General features: G+C 39.2%; 1 protein-coding gene across 3 annotated transcripts in view; it reads right to left on the bottom strand.

The window, feature by feature from the left end:
• Positions 1–2,020: 2,020 nt before the first annotated feature.
• HEMGN (hemogen) overlaps positions 2,021–24,523 on the bottom strand; it is a 41,319-nt gene continuing 18,816 nt past the window's right edge. For 2 of the 3 annotated variants that reach the window (XM_032636341.1, XM_032636340.1), the window contains exons 3-6: positions 14,176–14,301; positions 12,346–12,439; positions 6,939–7,999; positions 2,021–4,554 (exon numbers count right to left, since the gene is read on the bottom strand). In XM_032636341.1, the coding sequence (XP_032492232.1) occupies positions 6,940–7,999; positions 12,346–12,439; positions 14,176–14,254 (1,233 nt within the window). In that variant the 5' untranslated portion in view covers positions 14,255–14,301 and the 3' untranslated portion in view covers positions 2,021–4,554; position 6,939. Of the gene's footprint in view, positions 4,555–6,938; positions 8,000–12,345; positions 12,440–14,175; positions 14,302–21,342; positions 21,455–24,523 lie in introns of those variants that run through there. The other variant, XM_032636342.1, reaches the window with a different exon arrangement.

The raw sequence follows: 24,523 nt of genomic DNA, 5'->3' as shown, positions 1-24,523 counted from the left end.
GACCAGTTATCCCTGCACCACTAGCCTGGCCTTTTACCCACTTGCTTGTAACGTCATCTCTCACCTGTGTATTTATCAAGTTCCTCTGTATATATAATTCTACTTCTGAGCATTTTATCCTGTTGCTTCACGGAGAGAGGGGGGACATACTGCCTGCAAAATAAATTATTCAAAACCGTAAAACTCCACAGATTGAAAAGATTCAACAACAATGAAAAGCTGTTCCTAATCCTGTTCATTTGTCATGAACTAAAAGACCACTAGCAGAAAGTAACCATCAGAAGGAGCCAAAGATTTAAAGAGAAGATTATGGGTTTTTGTTTTTTGTTTTGACATTTTGAGAAATTCAGCAAACATTTTAATTTATACATGAGAAAAGGAAGTGTTCAAAAAGGTATGCATTTCAAGTTATTGCAGGTTATTTGTGAGAGAATTTCTGCGGTAAAACATGTTTAAATTTAACCAACAGTAGTGTGTCAGTGTATTTAAAATCATGACAAAAATAGAGAAGATTGTAGGTTTTAAAACAAAAACTTTAAAAATTGATAAAATTCATACACCTACGTGTTCTCTGATATTTTTTTTCCACGTGAAAATTTGGAAAAGAATACCATTATTCTTTTTCGAGGAGGGAACAATTCTGGGCAGCTGATGAAACAAGAACAAGTTTGAGAAACACTGAGCTACTATACACGTTGTAAAACTGAGGCCGTAATAGCTGCAAATTGCCACTAGATGGGGGTGTTGCTAAAAGTGATAGTCTTGCTTAATTTGTGGACAGACTCCTGTAGAAAATGAGGTATTTTCCCTCCTGGCTTTAGATAACATATATAATGATAATCACACCAAAAATATATTACCAAGTGTTACAAGTTCTGAAATGCAAAGCAGAATTGGAGACACTGATGAAGTAGATTGCTACTTCATTTAAAGGAAAAATTTCTCTTTATGGAAAACAAGAACTTAAACATGTAGCCCTTTCATTATATGCTTTGAAATTTCTATTATCCTGTCTAGAGGATATATGATTATATAAATAACCATTATATACGATTATTTTTAGTTTATGAGACAACCCTTTCTCTGGAGCTAGGACCTAGGAATCTGCCTTAAAAAAAAACCGAATGATTCAAGGCAGGTGGTCATCTGTCTACACTTTGAGAAACACTTCTCAGTGTAATGATTCTTAATCTTTCATTTGAGTGAAGCACCCCTTTGAATATCAATTAAAGCTTTGGATCTTCTCACACATCATATTAGATTTAATATCATAAGATTCATGTATTTTAAAGAACAACCATTCTACCCACGAGTGGAGGGTAGCACAAAATATGGCTAGATGGATTCTTGCAAATTTTTAATTCTATGACATCAAGGCTCTAAGCCAAGAAGAAATCTGGAACATTTTTAGACACACACTGGTGTTTGAATGAGAATAGTGAGAAAGCAGAGTTTGTATGTCTATATAGGGAGTGGGATAAGAAGGCAAGCAGAAAGGGTCCTAAAAGGTAGAAAGAGAAGACCCCTCTTCCTCTAATGTACTATATTTCTTCATATCATCTACTTCCTTATCTCTTTCACCTTTGTGCCCCTGTACATTGTACATATGCAAATCTCGTAAGATTCATCTTAATGAAACACTTTTAGAACTTGAGGTTTCAGTTTACTCTTTTTTTCTCTAATCTTGACCCACCCTGGCAGGTAAAATTGAGACAAGATTTCCAAAGATTGAAAACCATCACAAAGAACACTGAGGAAGTTAGATGAGACTTTGGGTGAGTACCCATCCTCTCTGCAGTTATTCCCTCATCTGTAAAATGGGAATGATAATCACTGCCCAGCCTATTTCAAAGATTCTTGTGCAGATCAAATTTTAAAAAGTGTATTTGAAAGTACAAGTTCTGAAGTGCCATCCAGATGTAAGGGACTATCATATGGTGTGCTGTCCTCAATATTTACTGTTACTTGAGTAATACAATGGGATATGAGTAATCATTGTTCAATTAATATATGCTGAGGGGGGAAATTTTATTGGGGGAGAGGGTGTGGCAAATAGGAGGGAAATAGCATTGTAACCTCCCACCATACCAGTGGTCCTTGACCCTAGCTGCACATTAGAATCATCTGGAGAGCCATTAAAATACTCTAAATCAGGGGTCCCCAACCCCCAGGCCATGGACCGGTACTGGTCCTCAGCCTGTTGGGAACCAGGCCGCACAGCAGGAGGTGAGCAGTGGGCAGGCGAGCCAGCGAAACTTCATCTGTAGCTCCCCATCACTCACCATTGCTCCCATTACCTCCTGAACCATCCCCCACCCTCCGTGGAAAAATTGTCTTCCATGAAACCCATCCCTGGTGCCAAAAAGGTTGGGGACCACTGCTCTAAATGCAATGTTGTAGCCTAGATTGGATCCAGAAGCAGAAAAAAGACATTAGCAGAAAAACTAATGAAATCCCAATAATATCTGTAGTTTAGTTAATGATAATGTAACAATCTTAGTTTCTTAAGTTTTGATAAATGGACCGTGGTTATATGAGATCTTAACATTAGGGTAAACTGGGTGAGAGCTATATAGGAACTTCTGTACTATATTTACAACTTTTATATAATTCTAAAATTATTCCTCAAAAATTATTTAGAGCAAAAAACAATGTAAAAAATAAATATGTCTTGATGTCACCCTAGATAGGTGAATCAGAATCCCTGGGGAGGTGCCTGGGCAACTGTGATTTTGAAATTTTCCCCAGTGGTTCTAATATATGGTGAGGGTTAAGAACCACTGTTCTACACCATGAATGCTTGAGAGACTGGGATCCTGTCGTGTTCTTCACTCTAGCCTAGTACCTGGCACAGTGCCTATATGGAGAGCTTGCATACTTGTGCCCTTGCGGAACCATTTGCAGAAATCTCCTTTATTTTGAGTCCTCTGTAATAACAGAAGGAAAACTGAAAACAAACCTCTTCCCCTCAAAAATATTGGGCTGGCCAAAAAGTTCGTTCGGGCTTTTCCGTGACATCTTACCAAGGAAGATTTTCAGACATCTTCCTGCCCAGAATAGTTTCTACTCCTGCCCCCAGTCTCTCATCATTTTCAGTTAACCCTGACCATTATCACCAGATAAATATTCCTGAAATACTAAAACTGCCATCTCTTTGTTCAAAAGTCTTACTTAGTTCCCCATTACCTAAGTAAATAATATACTTCTTAGTTAGGCAAGCAAAATTCCATACACTCCAATAATAGAATAATTTTCAGCCTGCTAGCCTGCTATTCCACATGGACCCTGCATTAACTGTAGATTGCATGCAGTTCTCTTGAACATGTCTTTAGTTCACCCTTCTCTCTGTCACATACAATAATGCTGCTATCCTCACCTATATTACAAATCCTCTCCATCTTTCAAGGCTCCACTCATGTGTAACTTTTTCGGGTCACTCCAGCAAAAAAGTGAGCATTCCCTCTGTTGTATCTTCTAATTCAAATGGCACTAGCATTACTATTTTCTTTTGTAATTATTTGTTTTCTGTTTTATTCCCCCACGAGTCTAGATTAAACTCCTAGTGGGCAAGGACTATGTGTTATGGGTCTTCTAACCCTCACAGTGCTTACCATGATGCTGTCCACACAAACACGTGATAATGATTTAATATACATTTTGCACAATTACAGTGTATAAAAAGTAAAAATAGAAAATCAAAATTCAAATACACAACTACATTCATCACTCCAAAATATCTTTGAAGGAGTCCCAGAATAAGAATTGTTAAAATTGTTAAATTGTTAAAAGCCACCTGAAGCCTGAATAAGATTTTGATGCTGGGCTTCCCTGGTGGTGCCAATGCAGGGGACACAGGTTCGTGCCCCAGTCTGGGAGGATCCCACATGCCGCGGAGCGGCTGAGCCCATGAGCCATGGCCGTTGGGCCTGCGCGTCCGGAGCCTGTGCTCCGCAACAGGAGAGGCCACAGCAGTGAGAGGCCCGTGTACCACAAAAAAAAAAAAGATTTTGATGCTATTGTTACATTAGTAATTGAACAAAGTTTATAAGAAAACTATATACTTCCTCAAATTTTAATTGTTCAGACTTAAAAATGGGAAAAGGAAGGGCTCAGTAATTCTCCCCTGAAAACAAACATTTATTTGACTAATTCTTAAGGGCAGGAAAATTGTTAAGTCTGTTCCCACCACTATCCTCTCCCTAATATACACAAGCATGCACACGCGTGGGCGTGCACACAGACACACACACACTAGCAGGATGTTGTCTATGTGGTAGAGCCTGAAAAATCACATTAGTTCTCTCTTTCAGATATGGTCTATATATGGGCGAAAAACCACTGTTAAAATATTAATGAATATTGTAGAGATTTCTACCATATTTTGAGAAAAATCACATATAATGTACTAAAATGTGAATTTTGTTGGACAACTATGATGGTTGCACATTGTTAAAACAAAACAACTATAAATTTCATTTTCTGGGTGAATCTCTTGAGGAACGTTTGGAATTGCTGGTATCTCTGGTTCCTCTGCTTTGGGTTTTTCCTTCATTTCTGTAAAATAAAATAAAATACGAAAATACATTTAACAAATGGTATTGGGATGATTGGCTATCCACTTGGAGAAAAAAAAACTCTACCTAACACTTTGCACAAAAACAAATCTCAGATGAATTAAAGATTTAAATATTAAGATACAGTAAATGTTGTAGAAACAATAGAATATTCCTTTAATCTTAAGATTATAAAGGCCTTTCTAAGCAGACCACAGACCAGAAGCCATAAGGGAAAAGACTGACAGGTTTGAATCATTAAGAATTAAAATCGTGACAGGTTTGAATAACTAAAAACTAACATTAAAATTTTGTCATATAGAATGCCAAACTACTATAAACAAAGTTAAACCACAAACAACAACTAGAAAAATATTTACAACTTATATGTAGGTAAAGATTTAATAACTATTATTTAAAGAGATTTTTTTAATCAATCAAAAAGGTAGATATCCCAAATATAAAATGGAACAAGGATTCAAACAGGCAATTCTCAAAAGAAAAAAACTGAATTCATAATAATCATAAAAATATGCCTAGCAGCATTAGTCATAAAAAAGTGGGAATTAAAACAATTAGGTTTTTTTTTAACCTAACATAATAGGCGTAGATTATTAAAACAATCATGTGCAGTGTTGCCAAGGGCATGGGCAACAGGCACTTACATAAATTCTTGGTTTCTGTGTATTGCTACAACATTTTTGGAGGCTAGTCTGACAGAATGTATCCAGACTTTAAATGCTGGTACCCTTTGGCCCAGCAATTCAACTTCTAGGGATTTGTCCAAAGGAAGAAATCAGACCAACTTAAGCTTCCAGTGCCTTAGTTTCCTTATCTATAAAATAAGGATAATATTATTCATCCACTAGGGTTTTTAACACTGAATAAGGTGATTCACATGAAATGTTTAATACAGTGTCTGGCAGATAGAAAGTGCCAAATAAATGTTATTTAAATAAATGTTACTTCCAATGATGTTCATTGAACATTGCTGTAATAGTAAAACTTGGCAGTAATCTAAGTGTTCATCATTATAGGGATTGGTTGAATAAATTATTGTACGTATAATACTGTACAATTGTTACAAAAGATGTCATTAAGATGGCCACAATATATATTGTATGTGAAAAAAAACAGGTTATAAAATGGAATGTATTGTATTGATACCATCTCATTTGTTAAAGCAAAACAAAAACTTGACCTTGGGGATCAGAGATAGGAGATGGTATTATAGGGGACTTTTACTCTACAGTCACTTATATATTGCTTTAATTTATTATAATAAACATTATAACTTATTATTATGACAATTTTATAATCAGCAAAAAGGTAGATATTTCCACTTGTTTGGTAAGACAAAGCCCAAAACAAAATAAGCACTAATTAATTGCCCATCTTAACCTTGCTGGGTTTAAAATGAAACTCTTAGAATCGGGCACTGTGTTGATTAGAGCTGCTTCTCCATCAGGGGACTCCTGTCAGTACAAGTAGTGCTTCATATGTCTGCTTTTACTGTAATATTTTAAAAGATATTTCCTCAAAACCTGTATTACTTGGAATACAATAACCCCAGGTTTTTGCTGCACTCATATTTTAGGAGAAAGAGAAAATAAGCTACCAAAAGGATTTCTTTAGAACACAATTCCCTGGGGATAGCTATGGTCCGCTAGACAGCCCATTTCTTATACTGTGTACAATAGCGCACGAAGAGAATCAAGGCTCTCAGTTATGTCCCCGAGACAAGTCAAACTGAAGAAAGGTCACATTATTTCTTAAATGCTATGCAGAGTAGAAAGCTTTTCAGGAACAAATATTTAAATAGAAAGGGTTTGGGGTAAGCCTGGTAAGTCCTACAAGAACGAGTTCCCTATTACCAGGATCATATTTTATGTCTTTGTATCTCCCTCAGTAGCTTGTACCATGAATTTACTTACCTTTAGTTTGCCAGGAAATTTTAATTTTCTAGAAAAAACTTTATTCACCAAGTTTTCTTGTTAATCTAAATGTAATTGTCCTTTAAAATATTTTGCACATAATTCACTCTATATGGGGTTTATTTTTCTTCACTGGCTAAAGCGTCCCAAAATGGATAGTATGTACAAGTACCCACTATACACACTTATAGTTTCAATGATTTTCTTTTAATTATATGGCAATATACCAACAGATATTGGTTGAATGAAAAACATTTTTCACTTGAAACTAGCCAAAGACATTGATGATACCCACTGAGATAACTGGGATAACCCAGGATTGTCAAAGAAGGCAATAAATCACTGCTCCAAGGGAGATAAACCTATCTGGTACTCTGATTATGAACACGGAACACAAATAAGGGGCATGTCACTAGCTTGACCCCAATAAAAAAAAAAAAAAAAAACCTACCTCAAGGAGAAATATAAACACCTTTAGCATCTTCCTGGTGTGCTTGGGGATCCTGGTCTTGGGGCCCACCTCTTTCTTGGTACAGTTCTGGAAAGCATTCTTCAGGCACATCCTTATCTTTATATGTCTTGGTAGAGAGGTCTTCAGGCCCAGGTATTTCTTGGTATATTTCAGGTGCATAGCCTTCAGGCCCAGCTGTTTCTTGATATATTTCAGGTGAATATTCTTCGGACCCAGGTGTTTCTTGGTATATTGCAGGTGAATATTTTTCAGGAGCAGGTGTTTCTTGGATTGTTTTATGAGAGGGGGCTTTAGACACAGCCATTTCTTTATATGTTTTATGAGAAAAGTGTTCAGGTTCAAGTGTTTCTTGGTATGTTTTTATAGAAAGCTCTTTAGGCACAGCTATTTCTTGTGCTTTAGGAACAAAATTTTCAGTCTCAGCTATTCCTTGACCTAGTTCAGAATTGTGTTCCTCAGGTTCAGCTCTTTTTCGGTAGGTTTCAAGAGCGTAGCCTTTAGGCACATCTGGTTTGGGGTATGCTTCAAGAGGGCATCCTTCCAGGTCAGCTACATCTTCAGATGTTTTAGAAGAAAGGGCTTTGGCTGCAGCGGTTTCTTGGCACATTTTAAGAGAGAGGTCTTCAGGCTGAGCCATATCATGGCGCATTTGGGAAGGATGGTCTTGAAATACAGCTATTTCTTGGTACATTTTAGGGGAAAGGTCTCCAGATTCAGCCATATCTTGGGGTATTTCAGAAGAGTGGTTTTGTACTGCTGTTTCTTGGTGTTCAGAAGAATTTTCCTGATGGATAATGCTTTCTTGACCTATTTCAGAAAAATGTTTCTTGGGCACAACTCTTTGCATGGAGGCTACCGGAAGGAGAGCTTCGGTCACACTCCTGGGTGGTTCAGTTTCTTTCTCTGTAGGTGCTGGTGCTTTCTCCATCATTTCCTTTTCTAATTGTGACAGAGGCTCCACCTTCGTTTCTGTATTTTGTTGTCTCTTTCTGCCTCTTTCACTTCTTTTTCCTGTTCTCTGCCGCTTATGTTTTTTCTCTCTATAGAGAAATCAGAATTAGTGTCAGCAACAGGGCTCCAGGATTCAAATAAACATTTGGTAATGACAGTCCCAGGACTCCCACTGCCTTGTTGCATGACCTTGAACAAGTCACTTAATCTCTCTCTGGGCCTCAGTCTCCTTGTTTGTAAAATGAAGAAGCAGTTCTAGATGCTCTCAATTGTCGGGAGAGGAAATGACCCTCAGGACTTTTTGTCTTTGATGCCTTGCTCAACAGGAATCTTCTTGGTGAGTGTAGCATGTGTGTGTGTGTGTGTGTGTGTGTGTGTGTGCACGCGTTTGAGAGCATATACTTAAAAGTTTGGTTATGGAAAATGTATTGTTGATGTTATACATTAATAGACTGGCATTCTTGTTTATATGCTAGTCTCTCTGGGTCTAGTCTATGTGAGTTCATTTCTCTATACCCTGGGTAAACTGATATGATTGTGTTCCTAGATCTGCAGTGCAGGCCTGCTCCTCATCTGCGCAGCCTGCAGGTGAATGATGTATGTGGCTTGCTTATCTAATACAGTGTCTTGTGTAAAGCAGGCTAAGTAGCCAAAGCTGGGTCCAAAGCTCCAAAGCTGCAAAAACACTTCCTTGAGGTAAAGCAGCTTGGTGGAAAGGCATGAGTGGTCATATTATACCTACTCTGAACCAATAGCTAAAGATCTAGAAGATGAAAGGATATGCGTGGGTATTGCAACCAATGACAAATTGTTAGGTACTGCAAATATAGCCAAATACAGACAGCTAATATAGATGGACTTGGGGGAAGAAAAAGATAGTATAAAAAAGCATTTCATCATTTTTCTAAACCTATTGAAATTCTGTTTCATGCTACCTGCCCTATGGAGCCTTCTCCAACAGACCACAGGGCTGAAATGCTCTCCCTGCTTACCACTCCTATAGAATTTATTATGAGGATTATGCTTAAGGTAAAGAACATAGGCTGCCTCATCCTGTAGTTATTTCTGGAGAAACCCTATTTCTTTTAGTAAACAAGACAGTCTTTGGAGATAAAACCGGTGTTTTTTACACCTATGCAGTGCTTGCAGTTCCTTGTACACTTAAAAAATGTATACCCTATTCTACCTTTGCGTGTTTGAAAATTTCCATAATTAAATATTTTTAAAGGTTGTCTCATCAAAACCAGTTTGAAGTCAATATTAAAAAGGTACATCTTGTAATAGTACAGTTTAAAATAATTATTAAAAATAATATAGGGCTTCCCTGGTGGCGCAGTGGTTGAGAGTCCGCCTGCCGATGCAGGGGACGCGGGTTCATGCCCCGGTCCGGGAAGATCCCACATGCCGCGGAGCGGCTGGGCCCGTGAGCCATGGCCGCTGAGCCTGCGCATCCGGAGCCTGTGCTCCGCAACGGGAGAGGCCACGACAGTGAGAGGCCCGCGTACCGCAAAAAAAAAAAATAATAATAATATAGAAGGTAAAAATGATATGGTACCTCAGCATTTGGAAGTTTAATTCCACGTAACCAAGGTAACAAGATAAATTATAAAGTCCTTATTGTCAGACTTTAAAAAGATGATGTATGTGAATTCTTCAGGCAACATTATTATCCTAGAAATTAAATCCTAAATAATTTGTTATGTAGAGGAAATATATATATGAGGGAAATGTGAGTAATGTTCCATGTTCTTCCTGGTAGTTTCTCAAAAGATACAAATATATCTGTGTGGCCTAAAATTTAATCTGTACTCTGTCACTTACCAGCTATGTGATCATGGGCAAGTCACTTAAACTCTCTATGCCTTGATTTCTTCACAAGTAAAATGGAGTAAATAGTATCTGCCCAACCTCATGTGGTTGTCCTAAGAATTGCATGTAATAACTTATATGAATGAATCATCCAGATAGAAACTAGTACTCTTATATAAATATCAGAAATATACATATATATATATATATATATATATATATATATATATATATATGGTGTTTCCTTATGTGCCAGGCACTGTTTTAAGTAATTTACTTATTCTGTTATCTCATATAGTCTTCACATCAACTTATGTGGTAGATACTATTATTATCTCCATTTTGCAGATGAAAAAACTAAAGCACAGAGAGGTTGAATAACTTGTCCAAGGTGAAATGGCTAAGAAGTAAGGGAGCCACTCTTCAAATCTAGTCATTTAGCCATCTGGCTTTAGCAGCCAGGCTCTTAACTATTACACCCTACCGCTTCTCTCTGGAACTAAGGTTTCACTGTGTAGCATGTTGTAGTGAGGACAGCCCTCAGTAGTATAGATATGTGCCACAACAGCAAGGCCGGCCAGCTGCCAAGAGGCTCACCAAGGTTCCACCTACTCCAGTGACTTCTTCAGCCTTGCCCGCCCCCCAAACCAATGAGCACAGAAGCCCAATTCTATGAGCATACTGAAACCAGCTCCATTTCTAGGGTCAGAGCTCATCAACCAGCTCAAAGAGATTGATATGTAAACCTAAAGACCAATTTTTAAATGAACAGTGAGAAATGCAAAGGCTTGGGAAGGCAAGGAATGATCAGAAGGTTGCTTGGTGAGTAAGGAATTAGGGGAACTAATTGTGTGTTCTTCAACAGAGTCACCTGTCAGAGGACTTGAGTACAGAAGTTTCTGCTATAACATGTATGCATTCCTGAAAAACCTCACTTTCTGCAAAATCATGCACTAAAAGTGACAGTGCTTATGAGGAAAAAAATAAGTTGGGGCAAATGACTCAAATCCTATGCAACTTTTTAACACTAGCATAAACAGTAATTGGGACAAGGGAGAGATAACTTGGATAGTCCAGACAGGCAGCTGACTATGGCTGGAGGCTGCCTCGGGGATGGTAAAAATGCACAAAAGCAACAGTGTAAATGCAGGCTTTCAGTGCTGAGATCATGCAAATAAGGGTGCTCTGAGCCAGCAGGGCTGCCGCTAAGTTGAGCACAGGAGGAAGTGCAACCTGCTATATGTGGAGATCTTTGCAAGGCTACCAATGTCCTTCTCTGGGGAAGAAGCCCCGGATGAAGGCTGAAAAGGACCCTGTCTATACATCAGCCAAGCTGAAGGCTTTTTCCTTTCCTGTGAAGGTTTTAACTCTATTCCCACTATTCTGGCTTCTTTTGAGTAGGAAAAATTATGAACTAACACAACTTCCACATTATACTGACATCATTCTCATATTTACCAATCATATGTGAGCTAAATGGTGTTGTAGAAACATGTGTTGTTGCAGAACAGACGATACTCAGTCCACAGTGGGAATAGGTACTTAAAACATCTGCACTCTATGTTTTTTAAAAAAATGATGCCTAGAAAAATGTTTACCTATGTTTCTTTGGGTTTTTTTCACAAAGCAGAGCCCAGCCCTGTGAAAAATGTATACCTATGTTATTTTTGCCATTGAAGGAAACATTTTTACAGTAAAGAAGAAATGCACATCTAAATCTTAATCAAAAAATTTTTAAAGAAGAAGAGTGCTTAGATCAGTGGTTCTCAACTGGGAGCATTTTACCTCCTCTCCCCTGACCCCAGGAGACATTTAACAAGGTCTGGAGACATTTTTGGTTGTCACGATGGGGAGGGGAGAGTCCTGTGGGTTTCCAGAGGCCAGTGGTGCTGTGAAACATCTTCAATACACAGGACAGCCTCCCACACAAAGAAGTCGCCTATCCACAGCACTAATAACACCAGCGTTGAGAAACCCTGGCTCAGATGGATGCTGTACTTTGGCTCCTTGGGCTCCCCTTTTCTATTTCCAAGCAGGCAATACCTCTGTTTTCACAGTTATATTCTAAATGGTGCAGTTAGATGCTGCCTAACTTATAGTCATGTTCATGTACTCCCTTCCTGAGATTACATACAGCTGACTTTGGACACTTAGGAACTCTCAAACTCTTCTATCACTCATTTACAGACAGTGCTTTGGTTTACTCCATGGAGAGTTAACTACACGCATTCAAGAAGAATTTCACTAATAGAAAGCTTGGAGAACAAGCTTGGGGGTCTTCTCAATGGTGTTTCCCGCTCCCAACAGATACTTCTATGGTTATATTACTAGGGTGGTTGAACACCAGTCCTCTCTACAATATACATAATTTGATCACCTGGTACTGTAATTAAAAGAGACCATAAATAAGATTCTGTTCCCATCACTTTACTAGATGGGAGACTTTAGGCAAGAGATTTAACCTTCAGAGACTTGGTTTCTTTTTTTGTAAAATGAGGATAACAGCTCCCAATTTATAGGATTTTTGGAAAGATGAAATATAGTGTGTAAAAGTGCTCAGCACCACTTGACAAGTAGCATATGCTAGATAAACATCAGTTCCTTTCCCCTTGCAGCAATACCATACCCAAATTGCCATTGTGAAGTTTGCTTTTCTTGTGCTTCAGCTTTTCTTTTTCTAAGTTGCTCTCTGTTTCTTAAACTCCAAGTTCCAATGACTTCTGTAGGATCAAAATGAAAGTTATGGGAGATAGTGATGAGTTGTGGCATTAACAGGAAAAGAGTCCTATAGAAAAATGGTAGAATCCCTTTACTGGGTGTGTAAGTTTTTCTCCTAGCCTTTTGAGGACAAGAACTATATCTTATTTATTCTTGTACCTCTGAAGAATGCCTGGGAGCAAACATTCAGTCGACATTTTTTAAATGAAAAGGTCAGTATTTGTACATAAGTGTGTTACCAACCTATTAATTTTTTCAAAATAGTGTACATATTGTACAAACATAAAAGAAAAAAATCAGCCATGTTCTGCCATCCTATAACCTGTTTTCATTTTATTCCTCATATTCATCTAGTCCCTATATTAAACAAAGTTGTAATGATGGCGTACCACATTTTTATCATTTATTAACCTGATACATCAAAAATATATTCCATCATCTCGTCCTCATAATTATAACTTTAGCAGCTGCATGATACTTAATCGAGTTGATGTATTCTCATTTATCCACTCATTCCACTCATATCGAACATTTAGGTTGTTGCCAGTTATTTTTTTTTTGCCATTGTAGATCAAATTATAATAAATATTTCATGTACACAACAGCTTTTTTTCTTTTGTATATTTTTCCTTTGGATGACGTTTCTCCAAGTTCTTTGGAATATTAAAGTTATTATCAAGAAAGGTTCTGTTGCCATCCAAGTTTGTGAAAAGTTAACGTTGGGTCTTTGATGTAGAACTTCTTAGAGACTATAGAATGATTTCAAATTTGCACCGGGACCCCCAAAAGAGAAAATGCCCCTTGGACCATGGCACCTTTTGTTTTTAGGACAGAAGTCCTTAATGGTGAACTTGGATGGGGGAAAATTATACTTTTATTTTTACCGTCTTTAATTTAAATGACCATTTCCTTCGATTATGAATGTAGGTAACCACAGTAGTTTTAGCAGTGTGTGATTTTGTCACAAAAAGAAATTACAGATTTTCTTCATATAACATGACAGTTATTGCAGATACCTTAAAATATCATTTATTTGAGATGATATATTTGATTTGATACGGTGGTAATTAGATCTACCACTGGACCTTGTTATTTAACGCATCTGTAAATAAGCACATATATTATTATATCATAGTTTTTTATTTTGATAACTTATCTTAATATAATTGCTTCCTTCATAATCCTATGTATTTAATTTTATGTATTTAGACTTCTTAGTCTAAGAAGGGGTCTAGAGGTTCATCAGAATGCCAAAGGGATCCAGGGCATTTAAAAGTTTTAAATCACTGCCTCAAGGCCTAGGGTCTGCAAAAGCAGCAGAAATGCTGCTTTAGGATAGATCCAAAGACTAAGATTAGTGAGTCAAAAGAATAAACACTATTATAGTTCTTGCTACTTATTGCCAGATCCCTTTCCAAAAGTTTCACTATATTTACGTTACCAAAGAAGTATATGGTTGTATTTGTTTTACCACAACTATCTGGTATTGGGTATTTTTGTTATCTTTAATTTATATATATTATTAATAATTTATTTATTATTTCCTTGTGTTCCTCTGGCTTATTAGAATCTTAGCGCTAGAAGGCACCTCAGAAAGTTATATAGCCCCAATTCTTCCATTCTAATATATGAACGTATCCAATTACGCCCCTTTTTTTGCCAGACCCATAAAAAGAGGAAAATAATCATAGTCCAATCCGTCCCAACAGCCACTACCTCTTAAGGTCTCTTTCATTACCTGGAACATGGTTCTCTTCTTGATGAGGATCAGGTATCTGATGGAGCATCAAGTGAGACTGGTCCTTTCCCAAATCCATCTTGCTGCAATACCTTCCTGCTGTTTGGTCTGACTTCCACAAGAACCCTTTTTTAAAATGTCAAAAGTAACTAACAGTTAAAAACACACACATACCCGAGTTCACTTGACTTCCTGCCTAAAAGTTTTATCTAGTTGGACCACAGCTGCTGGCTACTTCTACTTTCTTTATCATACTGCACAGGTGTGAGCAGGGGGCACAGCTGGTGCTATGTCCTCCTCCACCATAGTGGCTAGTTATACAGGCAGCCCCGCAGCCACAGGCTGGTATGTCACAGCCTCCAGTATGGCAGTCATTTGGGTCTGCTAAGAAGTATCTGAGTCCGATGTTACTTTTTACATACAGAGGTGGCATAGTATAGGAAGAACACCAAGTCTAGCACCTAACCAGCTCGATGTCCTTGAACAAATCACTTCCCCTTTTCGTGACTATCCTTCCTCATTTGCAAAGTGGGTGAATAATTCCTGACTTGCCCACCTCACACAGTTCTTGTGAAAGTGAATATTATGAATGTGAAAATTATGAAGATATGAAATTAATCTTATATTGTTTTCCTGCATGTGGCATTTTTTCATCTTAACCTGATGCAAAGTAATGGAAAGTCTTGCTGTTAGATAATAGATATAAAGAACTAAATTAGGAATTCAAAGCAAATTTGAACCCTCTTCTGCTCACCTGATCATTCACAATTGACTCAAGATAGCTAGTGAAATCCACTGTGACTCATCCAGGGAAGGTCAAAAAGCATTTCTTTTTTCTTTTTTCTTTTTTTTTTTGTGGTACGCGGGCCCCTCACCGCTGCGGCCTCTCCCGCTGCAGAGCACAGGCTCCAGACGCGCAGGCCCAGCGGCCATGGCTCACGGGCCCAGCCGCCCCGCGGCATGTGGGATCTTCCCGGACCGGGACACAAACCCGTGTCCCCTGCATCGGCAGGCGGACTCTCAACCACTGCGCCACCAGGGAAGCCCCAAAAATCATTTCTCAATGAAAATATCAGCACATTATGTCACAGAAATTAAGTTGAAGGAATCACCCATCTTCAATCGGTCACCCGATTTGTGAAGGCAAAGAGGTACAGAGAATCAGGATTGTTCACCAAGGAAAGGAACACTGACCACCTCCTACTACAGGCAAACAGTCTGTGAGATGCAGGGTTAACACTGTATCTGGAGTCAGATACTGAGGTGAAGAGAGTTTGAATTCCAGTGTTGCCACATTCCCTAATTCAGTCACCTTAGGCCACTTAGTCTTGGAGCCAGTTTACCTACCTACAGTATGGGACAATATTGGTATGTACCTCATGAGGTTATTGGGATGACTGAATCAAATAATGCATTTCATATGTGCCTGTCATATTGAATACATGGTGCCTAGCATATTCAACATGCTTAGTAAGTGTTAGTTGCTGTTATTAGTAATAAAAATATAGTGACAAGATTTTGGTAAGTCAAGTCACAGTTTAAATGCACTAAAGAACTCAGAGAAAACCTGAAGGGAATCCTTTATAAAGAGAAAACCTTTATAATGTGAATAGATGCCCTCCACTTCCACAGACTCTTAAGGCATTAGCATCTCCTCCTAAACCATCTAGTCCCTCCCCCTATTTTATACACAGAGAAATTGAGAACCAAGGAGGGGAAAGATTTACCTGCCCCAAATTTTCTTACTTACTGGTGGCACCACATCTTACTGACTATAAGATGGGTCATCTTGTTATGCTTGATCTTACCTGGGTATGAAAATGTATGTGTGGTGTGAACATATGAGAGAAGCAGCTTTTTCAAACACACTGAAAAATATTGAGAATTATATAATAAGCACTCAAGCGCTTACCACCAAAAACTTAATGTGGTATTTAATTACTAGATCCTAAGCTCTAGCTTTAAGTTTCTCGGTTCGCCAGTCTTTCTTGTAAGTTAATCTCTACCTAAAAATTCAGATAACTCCAGGGAGTCCCTATTCCAAGAAGTCCTATAGGGAATGGAAAGTGCAACTTGCAATTTATCTCATGATAATTTTTGGATTTTCAGATACAGGGTTTTAAAAACTCCAATACAAACTAAAGTAGCTTTGAAAATTATAAAACAGGAGTGTTTTATAATTTAAACTAGCATTTTAAATTAGTCACTTTATTTGATATGTTTTAATTCTTACTGATTAGGTTATTTCTTATGATAATGAAATAAGATAACCTTTTAGAATACTTTTAGGATGCCTTACAGAAGATGCAGAGTTACTTCTTAAATACAATTATCCTTCAGGCTTCTAAGACCCAGTTCAACGATTCAGCAAACCTTACTGCATGCCTCCTCTGTGCCATGCACTGAGCAAGGCTGTCAGACTACAAAGGTGGACGAAGGTGGACAGATGTTAGTCCCTGAGTTCTGTGTACTGTAGGCCCATAGAGATATGCACATCTTTATTGGAGGGAAATAATATTTAGACCCTTTACACCCTGCTGCAGCCTGCCTAGGTTGATTCCACCCCATGTTCTGATATCTAGGAGCAGAATGTGGAGGGACTATATGAGGGTGGGGTCTCAAGTTAACAGTAATTAGGGAGCAATATTGGGTGGAGGGGGCAGGTGGAGGGAGTTTGGAGCAAACTAGATTGGAAGTCAGGCAAGGTGTCTCTGTTGTGATAAGCAGGCCACAGCAGACACTTGTCTGGGACAAAAATAGCCAGTCAGTAAATTCACAAGCCATAGTTCATTGTCCCTTCCCTCTGTAGTGAAGTCTAGAGTCCATAGCAGTATGTGAGATGTTAGGCATTAAAGTCCAGATTTTTTTAACAAAAGCTGCCTTGTTCTAAAGTTATTTGCATATATACATAATACCTCTCTCTAGGCCACAAACCCTTTGAGGGTGGTTACCACTCCTGATTCACCTTTCTATCCCCACAGTATAATCTAGTAGGAGGCTTAGCCCAGAGCAGTCCCCATAAACGCCCTCACTCTTGTATGCAGGGCCAGCCTCATGGGTGTGCAGCCTGTGGAAGTACTTTATACACTCAGAGGGGCTGATGCTGCTGTCACTTAGTAATACCATCATCTGTTCCAGAGCTCTTTCTACTGTCATTCACTGGCACTGACCTCTGTGCTGAAGATATAGCTGTTAGAATTTCCCTGGTGGCACAGTAGTTAAGAATCCTCCTGCCAAAACAGGGAACACGGGTTTGAGCCCTGGTCCGGGAAGATCCCACATGCTGAGGAGCAACTAAGCCCGTGCACCACAACTACTGAGCCTGTGCTCTAGAGCCCGTGAGCCACAACTACTGAGCCCAATTGCCACAACTACTGAAGCCCACGTGCCTACAGCCCATGCTCTGCAACGAGAAGCCACCGCAATGAGAAGCCCACGCACCACAACAAAGAGCAGCCCCCACTCACCACAACTAGAGAAAGACTGCACAGCAATGAAGACCCAATGCAGCCAAAAATTAATTAATTAATTAATTAATTTTTTGAAAAGAAGAAAGAAAAGTGAGCATGGAATGATAGGATAAGGAACAAGGGGGGAAAGTTGATGGTGGTTGCTATTTTAAACAGAGTGACAGTTGTTCGGGACTGAAGGAGGTGAGGGGCCAACCAGGCTGCCATCTGGGAGGGCACTGTAGGCAGAGAGGCACTGGCAAATGGCCTGAGGTGAGAGAGTGGTAGGAGGTGGGTTCAGAGAGGTAGCTTATTGCCCCTTGTAGGCATGTCTACTCTGATTGAGATGGATAGTCATGGGATGGTTTTGAACAGAGGATTGATGCCATCTGACTTTTTTTTTTTTTAATTTTTGGCAACACTGCTTGGCATGTGGGATCTTAGTTCCCCAAGCAGGGATCAAACCTGCTCCTGCTGCAGTGGAAGCATGAAGTCTTAACCACTGGACCTCCAAGGAAGTCCCTGGCATATTTTTCAAGGATTATTCTATATAAAGAACAGACCATGGGGACAGGGGAGGAGGTGGAAGCAGGGAGACCAGTTAGAAGGATCCTGCAGAATACAGATGATTAAGGCTTGGACTGTGATGGGAGTGATGAAGAAGTGGTCAGACTCTGGAGTAGCTTACAAACTGGATATGCAGTGAGTGATAAAGAATCAAAGAGTATGACAAGGGTTCTGGTCTGAGCAACTGGAAAGATGGAGATACCATTAGTAGACAAAGAAGACTGGGGGGAGCAGGCTTGCAGGAGATGATCAGGAGTTTAGTTTTGGACATGCTAACAGATTAGGGATAAAACAGCAAAAGAGCAGCCAGTGAGGCAGAGAATAACCAGGAAAGTGTAGTGTTCTGGACATCAAGTGGAAAAAATGTTTCAAGGAGGAGGGAGTGATCAACCTGTCAAATTTTGCTAATAGGTAGATAGAAGGAGGATTGAGAATTTTCCTAACAATTTCTTTCCTAAGAATTTAATTAATTATGGACTGGAGCCCAGAAAGGTTAAGTGACTTGGCCAAGGACATACAGGCAGGACCAGCAATATAATTTGCAGGGCCCTGTCCAAAATGAAAATACAGAGCTCCTCCTTCAAAAACTATTAAGAATTTCAAGACAGCTACAGCAGAATATCAGAATGTCAAACCCATCACAGGGCCACTTTCACAAGTGCTTCCCTGAAGTTTTGTGGCAAACTTATAAAATAGCTATTAGTATCCTCACTTTTCAGATCAAGGCACTGGTGCTCAGAGTGTAAAGTGATTTTACTAGGGTCACAGAGCTAGACTGGTAGTTTGAGCATGAAACCTGAGCCTGCAGCCTCCAAGTCTGGCCTTCTTCCTACTAGACCAAACTAGATATTGAGGGAGAGAATTGCTTTCCTGCCTCCTGACCCATCTGGAGCATGTTTAAGTAAGTATTGAGGCCTTGTTCATGCATTTCAGAGGCCTGGTTGAACTGGGCAGATGTGGGAGGGAGGGAAAAACATTCCTAAGAACTTCTGCCCTGGGGCTTTTTATGATGGGGGTGAAAAGGGAGCACTGGATACTATTCAGTGAGAAACTTGACCTAATAAAAGTGCCCCCAAACTGGCATAGTTTTAGGCCATATTGATAGAATTATAGAAAAGAGGGCGCTCACTTTGCTACACTTTGGTTTGTCATCCCATACATGGAGTGTTATGCTGTGAAGACCGTGTGAATGGAATTTGAAAACGTGTAGAAAAAAAGAGCAAGGGATTTGGGACTCTACCATTTCCTGGCTGTGTAATTTGGGGGAAAATCTCTCAATTCTTTCTGATTCTCAGCTTCTTCCCTTATAAAACAGAGAAAAAGTAATACCTCCCAGGGATTCTGGGAGGATAAAAGAGATCATGAGAGCTTTCTATAAAATAAAAAGCACTGTGCAGATAGACATGCCATAAACTCGGGCAGTGTTAATAGTATTATTAGAAGTGTTCTAATTATGCACCTGGGCATTGTCCTGGAGTGCATTTGGGTGGAAAAGTCAAGAAAGGGAAGCTATCATACACTTTTTTTTCTTAGTGTTCTTTCCTTGCTAAAATACTTTTTCAAACCTTTTAAATTATTTTCAAAGAGTTGATCGTGCTTTGTTTTCCTTAGTGGAGAAGGAGAGTTTCTGGTTTCCCTCTCTCTCACAGCCTGTTGATGCATGATAAATAAGTTCTGTCTCTGCTGAAACAGATGCTACTGTACACATACAGATAACACGGTCTATGACTTTAGAATGGCTGTAACCTGACTTTCATTTTAGTTTGTTCCAAAGTCCCTCCTCCGGCCTCCTCCACCAATATTGCTTTCTATTTCTTAATGAATAGACAATAAGCATCTCTGAATAAACACTGATGTGTGGTCATTTAGCTGGGGAAGAACAAGTCTGCTCCCACCTTGAGCCCCCATCACATCTCTGTCCTCACTTTCCTGAACTTCTGGAACTAACAGTGTACTCTCAAGTCGACTGCTTCCTTTCCCCACATAACTTTTTCTTTCCTTTGCATCCACAATCTAGTTTTCTCTTCCACATATTGTTCTCTCATAAGTCAGCAATGATTCCTAATGGCCAAGTCCAGTGGTCCCTTCTCACTTATCTCTCTCTGTGACTTCACTGTAGCTCACGGCTCCTCTGAGCACTTCTGTCGCTCTGTTCTTGGCTTCTCTAGTAATGTGTTCTTCATCCCTCCTTCCTCTCCCCACCACTCCTCCACACACTTCTCTTTTACTCCTCTAGCTATGAGAAGTACTTCCCAAGGATGACTCCTCTGAGTCTTTTCTCTCTCACTCTTAGACAGTCAATCCAACTGTATACCTTTAGCTATTACCTTTATGCAGATATCTTCTAAATAATTACCAGTCTGAGTTGAAAAATCACATTTTCAAGTGTCTCTTGAATATCATTCTTTACCTGAATATCCCACTGCACCTTAAACTTAGCATAGCAAAAAGCAAATATAGGGCTTCCCTGGTGGCACAGTGGTTGAGAGTCCGCCTGGCGATGCAGGGGACACGGGTTCGTGCCCCGGTCTGGCAGGATCCCACATGCCACGGAGTGGAAAAAAAAAAAAAAAAGCAAATATATCTTCCCCCTAAAACCAGTCTCTCCTACGCTTTATTTCTGCCACTCTTAACTATTCTACTATAGAAGAGTGGCACCTTGTTCCTGGACATCCAGTTCTAATTGGCAATCCAGTGCAGAATTGTCTTTGCCTCTGCCTCCTCACTTTGCTTCTCACATCCAGTTGGACACAGTTCTGAGTTTATTCTTCCCAATGTCCCACATGCTTATTCCCTCTTTTCCTTTCCCATACCACCATCCCAGAGGGGGACCTCAACTTCTCATTGGAAGTATTGGAGAAGCTTCCTAAGTGGTTTATTTTCTTCTATCTCCCCTCACCTTCCCCAGATTGTCCTGCACAGCCAGAACATTCCCCATAAAACTGGCTCAGAACTGGTCTCTACCCCACTTAGAATCCCATAAAGTCTCAGTAGTATGTGTAGAATAAAGACTAAACTTGTCAGTCTGGCATTTAAAGCCAACTTCCCAATCTTGTCTCCCATTACTTTCCTGAAAATACCCAATATTCCAATTAAATAGTGCCACTTGCCCTCCCTGTTTGGCTTTGATTCTTTCTAACACCCACAGTACCTTTATTCACACCTTTCTTGCTCTTCAGTGCTCTTCACTTGTGTCTGCCCATCCAGATGGTGAGTGCCCCCATCACAAAGCCTTTGGTGATGATGATGATGATATATTAGCTACTCTACAAACACATAATAGGTACCTGACATGTTACAAACATTATCTCATTGAGTTCTTCTAACTAATATTATCCCCATTTCACTGATAAGGAAATTAAGGTTTAAAGAAGTTAGGTTACATCCCAAGGTCACATAAGCTCACAGGTGCTGTAGTTACATCTCAAAACCAAAGCAGTCTGACTCTAAAATTCACAGATTTAACCATTCTTTTCTACTACCTTTTCCTACATAGAGGTGATCTCTCCTTTTTGAGCTATAGTGTCACTTGATCTGAGCCTCTTGTATGATAAATATCACATAATATTTATTTTATTGTTCACATGTACACTTCTTTTCTATAATGTCCATTCAGCAAACATTATTGAACATTTATTTCTTGCCAGCCCCTTTACTAAGAATTGGAGACATAGAGAAGAATCAAACAGGAGTCTTTTCCTCCAAGGAACTCAGTCTAATTGAGGGTGATAGACAATAAGTAAATCTGAATTTAGAATACAGTATGATAATTTTAACATCAATATTTCCAAACATTCTAAGAGTAGAGGTGGAGTGCTTAATTCTGCTGTCATAGAAGCAGAAAGATAAAGATATTATATTGTGTATCCTCTAGCTATAATCCTCTTTATTCATAACTGCCTTGAAATCACTCTGCATTGGTCAACAAGTAGAATTGGAAAAATGATGAGGCTCTATGTGTGTAATAGTATTATGTGGTTTTTTCACTTTACACTAGTGTTAAGCTTTTCCCCTTTTATTAATTTCACAGAAATAATAATGATAGACAATATTTATTGAGCACCTGCTTATCATATTCCAGGCGGTCTTCTAAGTACTTTATATATGATAGTTCATTTAGTCTTTACAACAGCTTTTAAGGTAGGTATTACTAATATCCCTATTTTGTAGATGAAGAAACTGAAGCACAGGTATTGAACCTGCGCCCTAAGTCAAACACCTAGTAAGTGGCAAAGCTGGGTGGTTTGGATCTAGGAGGCCATATGCTTAACCTCCTTGCTCTCCTGCCTCTCAATTCTACTTCTTTCATATTTAATAAAATAAGGCAGCAATATATATTCTTTTTTGATCCTCTCTCTCTCCTTTCTTTCCCATTTCCCTCTCCCTCATCTTCTCCCTCTTTCTGCAATTTGTTGACTATATAATCTGTGTCCCAAAAGTGTGTAGGGTGCTGGGAATATAAAGGCAAATAGGAAAAACAGCATACATAGAAAATTAAGGGAACACAGAGGAGGGACATCTAACCCAGATGAAGAGATAAGGTCAAAGCAGTCTTACTGGAATAGGTGATCTTGAGCTTAGTTTTGAGAGTGAATAGGAATTAACTGCTATGATGCAACCAGGCTCAGGGGAACAAACACAGGCTCCAGAGTCAGACCTAAGTTCATTCAAATCAGGCTCTGTGTGGCCAGGATCTTCCACCCTCAATTCCCTCACGTATGGAATGGGTATTATAACACCTACCTTTCATGACTATTATGAGGATTAAGAATGATGACTATTGGAAAGAATCTGGCACATAGCAGACCTTACTGCTCTGGCTGTCATTATGATTGTTCATAATCTCAATAACAGTAAGTGAAATAGAACTGCTAAATAATAAAGCTAAGCAAGGCATGAGAGTTATTTTATAGATAAGGAGATCCAGAGGGGGCCAATGTCACACAGGCCTAGTGGCAGCTGGAACCGGAATCCAGATCCTCTGAGAGTTCTATCATTTTCCCTTTACCTGCCTGCTATTCCGAACTCTTCTGTCTACAAGTCAATCTACCTTGTCCCCTGGTTTGATGAAGTATTTCCCAAACTTTCCAATTGTTACATTCTCTCTTCATGATTTTTGCCATATTCTTGTAATAACATCTTCTGTATTATTATTTACTTAATGTTTTCCTTCAAATAAACATTTTTCCTAAAAGTATTTAAAATGGAAATTTTATATCACCAATGTAAATGGAAAACCAACAATATCACCTGTGAAATCACAGGTTTGTGGTATAACAAATTATAATTCTTCTAAGGTACGTTAAAATAAGTACTGAACTATTAAAGTAAAAGATGTTTCATCTGAAATTATCTGCACTGCCCCAAGTGGAATGAATGCATATCACCTCTTGGAAAATGCTGGCCTATGTAATCAGTGAATCCTTTTCATTTCACAGAATTTCTAGATCATGTCCAAATTATCCTAAAACCAAACTGCCCTTTGCAGGAACTGTTTTATAATTCAAAAGGGACAGAGCAAAAGACTCCATTCACTCCCTGGCCTGCCACTGACCCACTGTTATTCATGTCAGCTACTCTCCACAGGGTCTCTATTTGAATGCTAACCTCTCCTATTTTTGCTCTTTATTCACTCCTTGGAGTTTTAGCTACTCGGGCATAGAATATGTACTAGAACCTAACATGATGCTTTAGTCTTATTAATTTGGAAACTTCAACTCCCTGCTTCCAGCAGATTCTATCCCCTGGGCTTGAAGTTTAGAGTTAGCATAACCTAGATGAGTCCCTGCCCAAAAGTGAACACTGCTGAAGAACTGCAGCCTTCCAAATGGTTCAGCGCCAGTGCTGAATGTTATATTATACGTCCAAGTAAATGGTCGTCACCTGAACCAGTTGAGGTAGCGATGACTCTGGCTAGAACTCTGCCACTAGGTGGACGTAAAAGGCAATTGCACCATTCTCACCTGTCAACAAGGTCTTGAGCTTTGGTTCCAAGCACTTTCCCTTGGAGGCAGCCTGCCTTGCTCCCTAATTCTCTGACACTCTCCGCTCCCCCTCCCTGCAAGTCCTCCTCTGGGTGAGTTCGCACCGGGGATGTCTGCATACCAAACACTTAGCTAATTGATATTCTGACACAATCTGTTCAACAAATGTTAGGCTTTCTTGTATTTTGGGTTTGTGTGGTGTGTGTGTGTGTGTGTGTGTGTGTGTGTGTGTGTGTGTTTTAGTGACACTTTGGTTGTATTTTTAGCCAGAGAGAAGAGAAGGAGTTACTTTAGCAGGCAGAAAATGTATTGTCAGGTCTTTCTTCCCTGGCATTCTCCTAAGTGGCT

This window comes from Phocoena sinus, chromosome 6 (assembly GCF_008692025.1).
Source record: "Phocoena sinus isolate mPhoSin1 chromosome 6, mPhoSin1.pri, whole genome shotgun sequence".
In the NCBI taxonomy this organism is placed as follows: Eukaryota; Metazoa; Chordata; class Mammalia; order Artiodactyla; family Phocoenidae; genus Phocoena; species Phocoena sinus.
This window is presented reverse-complemented; position numbering and strand designations above follow the sequence as displayed.